At 35.9% G+C, this 4226-nt stretch overlaps 1 protein-coding gene across 1 annotated transcript; it reads left to right on the top strand.

Moving 5' to 3' along the window:
* Positions 1 to 467: 467 nt before the first annotated feature.
* rps1 (40S ribosomal protein eS1) lies at positions 468 to 1547 on the top strand (the record flags this gene model as incomplete). The annotated part of the gene is made up of 5 exons (XM_041683364.1): positions 468 to 481; positions 561 to 645; positions 693 to 718; positions 840 to 1341; positions 1404 to 1547. The coding sequence occupies 5 exons, from the start codon at positions 468 to 470 to the stop codon at positions 1545 to 1547; spliced, it is 771 nt and encodes a 256-aa protein (XP_041547632.1).
* Positions 1548 to 4226: the final 2679 nt, after the last annotated feature.

The following is a 4226-nucleotide window of genomic DNA, read 5'->3' as shown; positions in this document are numbered from 1 at the left end:
CCTTGAGAAGAGCCCTTGAAATCTGCGGAATACTAGTCTGAAGAGGTAAAGACATTAGACAGCATAATGTTAAAATTTGTACTTTACTGAGCCACTTGAGCATAGACACCTGAGAATTTCGGGAAAAGCCTATAGCAGTACAACCAGGCACTTGCAATCTCGAAGCTGTCCAAGTTATGGGAAGATACTCCGTAGAAACGGGGTAGATAAAATCATGTGATGTAAAAGTTTTGTCCAATCATTGTGGAGTTTGGGGCGCTTGGTGGAGGCGCAAATATTATGTAACTGGATAGGGCCGACGCCTCGCTTAGCCGACTTTTCTGTGGGATTTCGATTTCTACTCTCATCCCGCGATCGAGCAGCAAGCAGCAAGCAGCGACAATCGATCCGACTCACCTCCACCAGAGCGTGTGGTGTGATATCCTAGTCTGTCTTCAAGCCGCGCAAGATAGACACGAGTCGCAAATATGGCCGTTGGAAAGTATGTGAACGCCCTACTCTTTTATGAATTTAAGTTGCAGCAATTCGACCGTATTGCGCTCTTGCTGATTTCATGGCAGGAACAAGCGCTTGTCGAAGGGCAAGAAGGGTGTTAAGAAGAGAACTGTTGACCCTTTCACCCGGAAAGACGAGTACTCTGTTAAGGTAAGTTGACGATTCAAGAGTTTGTGGATTTTGGCTAACAAAAATAGGCTCCCTCTACCTTCCAGACTAGAGAGTATGGCATCGCCCCTCCCCCCATTGCGTCAGGACTTTCAGATATCATGCAGCCTCGTTATAGACATCTTTTCTCGCATTCTCCCTGTGCAAACCAGTCGCTGACGTTCCCTTTGTTGAAGTGTTGGAAAGACTCTGGTGAACCGTACCAGTGGTCTGAAGAACGCGAACGATTCCCTGAAGGGCCGTATCTTCGAAGTCTCTCTTGCCGACTTGCAGAACGACGAGGACCATGCCTTCCGTAAGGTCAAGCTCCGCGTGGATGAGATCCAGGGAAAGAACTGCCTGACCAACTTCCACGGTCTGGATTTCACGACCGACAAGCTGCGATCCCTTGTGCGCAAGTGGCAGTCGCTGATTGAAGCCAACGTCACTGTGAAGACGACCGATGACTATCTTCTCCGTCTGTTCGCCATCGCCTTCACGAAGAGACGCCCCAACCAGATCAAGAAGACTACATATGCTCGCTCGTCCCAAATCCGCGCTATCCGCAAGAAGATGACCGAGATCATGCAGCGCGAGGCCGCTAGCTGCTCTCTCGCTCAGCTTACTACCAAGCTCATTCCCGAAGTTATCGGTCGTGAGATTGAGAAGGCTACCCAGGGAATTTACCCCCTGCAGAACGTTCGTTTCCCTCGGTCCTCATCTATTATTAAATAATTGCGACCCCTCTAATGCTCCATTAGGTCCACATCCGCAAGGTCAAGCTTCTCAAGTCTCCCAAGTTCGACCTCGGTGCGCTTCTGAACTTGCATGGCGAGTCTACAACCGATGACAAGGGACACAAGGTTGAGAGAGAGTTCAAGGAACAGGTCCTTGAGAGCGTTTAAGCTCTAGCTATTCGCTGGTCATGGATTCTGGTTGCTCTGCCATCTTGGGTTCACGGTGCCACTGCTCCAAGTATGATAAGTTTATGTCAAAAGTAGTGTCGTTAGCCAACAAATGACAGTATATGCAAGTTGTTCACAACGCCATGCAGCTTCTCAGCTAGGTCTTATCACTGGGACGTTTTAATTTTATTCATGGGTAAAGCGGAAGGGTAAACATTTTAGTTTGGTATGTTCAACGTTTGGCTGATATCCTTCCTAGTCGTTGATTACTAAATTGTAGGTATCTTGGATTGAAGATACATCTGATTGGCGGCTTCTTTCTGCTATAGGACTTGTGCGTCCACTTTCGGATGAACCCCGTATTCGGTATATTTTAGGCTTCCAACTCCGCTTTCCTGTACATCGTGTTACTTGAGTACCACACATGTCTTAGTGTATGGCATGCGGAAGGTCGGCCCAGGCCCAAGAAGAATAAAGCTTGGCAGTAATGTGTTAGAAGTCCGATGCTACATAGTTATCATTATTTCAGGCAGCTTCTATACCTAAGGCTTTTCACGCTGCCAAGAAATCGAACTTTCACTGGCAACATTCCTCAGTCCTTTATTTCAGGGTTTTGTATGAACCGCGAGAACCGCTTCTACATGTAAGATCCCCTTTTGGTGCGCTCCTTGGAGGTCTTCTGCCCACCTCCCATGCTATCCGGCAACAGCCTTGAGTAACTGGGCCACATTGGCTCAGATGCACATTCGTTATAAGCTTGGCCCTTGGAGGCGTTCAGGCCTCAGGGTGATAAACTACGGACAGATCTAAGGGCCATGGCTTCAACGGCACCCTTTCTTTGTCGTCTGTACCGCTATTGCGAATGAAATTCTGGCTACCTGATATGAAGAAACCTGATATCAGTAGGGAAACTTATTACTCCCTTTGTTTGTCCGCATTTCCTTTGTTCATTTATTAATCATTCTTATATCTTATTGTGTTCCTTTCCAGCACCTTGCAGGCCACGCTAGAGATCCTAATCAGCTTATATCTGATTTCTTTGATTATAGCAGTAATCTATTGTCTATCTTCTTATTATCAATATATTATAAGAGCAGAAATATTCTATTTATTTTAGATTTTTGTTTATATTTTATCTGTAAGAGATAGGGCAGTCAGCTAGCTGTAATCCCAGTGACAGCATGAAGAACTACAATAATATAAGCTAACCTCCCTGAATCTCGATTCAGCGCGCCACTCAAACACTTCTTATCTTTACATTTTCGTCTTCTGGATCCAAATTTCAGCACATCTTTTAAGTGTTTCTTATTTTTATCTTCTTATCTTCCGGGATTTTGTTTTAGTATACCCTTGAAAATTTCTTACCTTTACCTGAAGAGACAAGTCATATATTAAGAAATCAATCTATGTGATAGGATCTACTTGTCAGGGTAGAAAGCCTGCTGACTAGGTAAGGAGTCAGCTACTAAATATAATGGATTTGTTTAATAATAATAATAAAGATAGCCTATATTTATAAAATAGACTGATTCTTAAGAAATTAGTAATTTATTATAAAAAATCAATATTTCTTAGATATTAATAAAATACACAACCATTAACAATTTTATAATTTTTATAATTATTATAATATATTATCCTGATGCTTAAGACCCTGATAATTTAATTATTTTATTATGAATAATATTTTTTTACTAGAATTAATCTACCTGGCTTAAATATTAGAAATAATCCTATATATTTTTAATTTAAAATAATATAAATTTAATAATAAAAGAATAAGAAGTTTACAGGAAATACTATAAAAATAAAATTATATATTATTTTTTGTCTAGCTTTAAAAATATTTAATTATATTTATATAAATAAATTGATTAGAGAGAAATATAAATTAACGATTTTTTATATCATTTCTTTTTAGACTTTTTTTATAATTATTGTTCTTTTAATGCTGCAGTATTATTTTATTTATTTCTTATAATTATTCTATTTATTTTTTATTATTTCTTATATGTTTTATTTATTAATCAATAATCTAATATAATTTTATATTTTCTTTATTTTTTCATATATTATACTTATTATTTTAATTTATCATGGCAGGTAGAGAAGCTGGACGATTATTATTATTATTATATTAATATAAATAATAAATTATAAATTATATATAAATAATAATTAAGCCTTACTAGTTATAGTATATAAAATTATTCATAAATTATAATATATAATTTTAAATTTTAAAAGACAGAGAAGCAGGTTATCTTTAATATTAATTATATTTATATTAATTATATTTTAAATAAAAAAACTAATTTTATACTAGTAATACAGCAGCTGTTATAATAAATATAAAATAATATAAATTTATAAATCCTTTAATATATTTTAATTAATATAGCTAGATACTTGTTAACATATTAAAAAATACTATTAAATTAATTAAATTTTTAACTAGTATTGTATCTATTTTTTTATAAAAATAAGAAAAATAATATGTTTATAAATTTTAATAAAATATTCTTTATATTATAAATATGTCCTGTATCTAGATAAAATATATAAATAAATAATAATTATCTATTATTAATATTATAATCTTTTAATAATATAGAAATTAGTATATAAAGAATAGCTTTAATAAAAAATTATTATATTAATATTCTATAAATATTATAT

Source organism: Aspergillus luchuensis, chromosome 7 (genome assembly GCF_016861625.1).
Source record: "Aspergillus luchuensis IFO 4308 DNA, chromosome 7, nearly complete sequence".
Taxonomy (NCBI): domain Eukaryota; kingdom Fungi; phylum Ascomycota; class Eurotiomycetes; order Eurotiales; family Aspergillaceae; genus Aspergillus; species Aspergillus luchuensis.
Note: the sequence above shows the minus strand (reverse complement) of the source record. Positions and strands in the feature narration are given on the sequence as shown.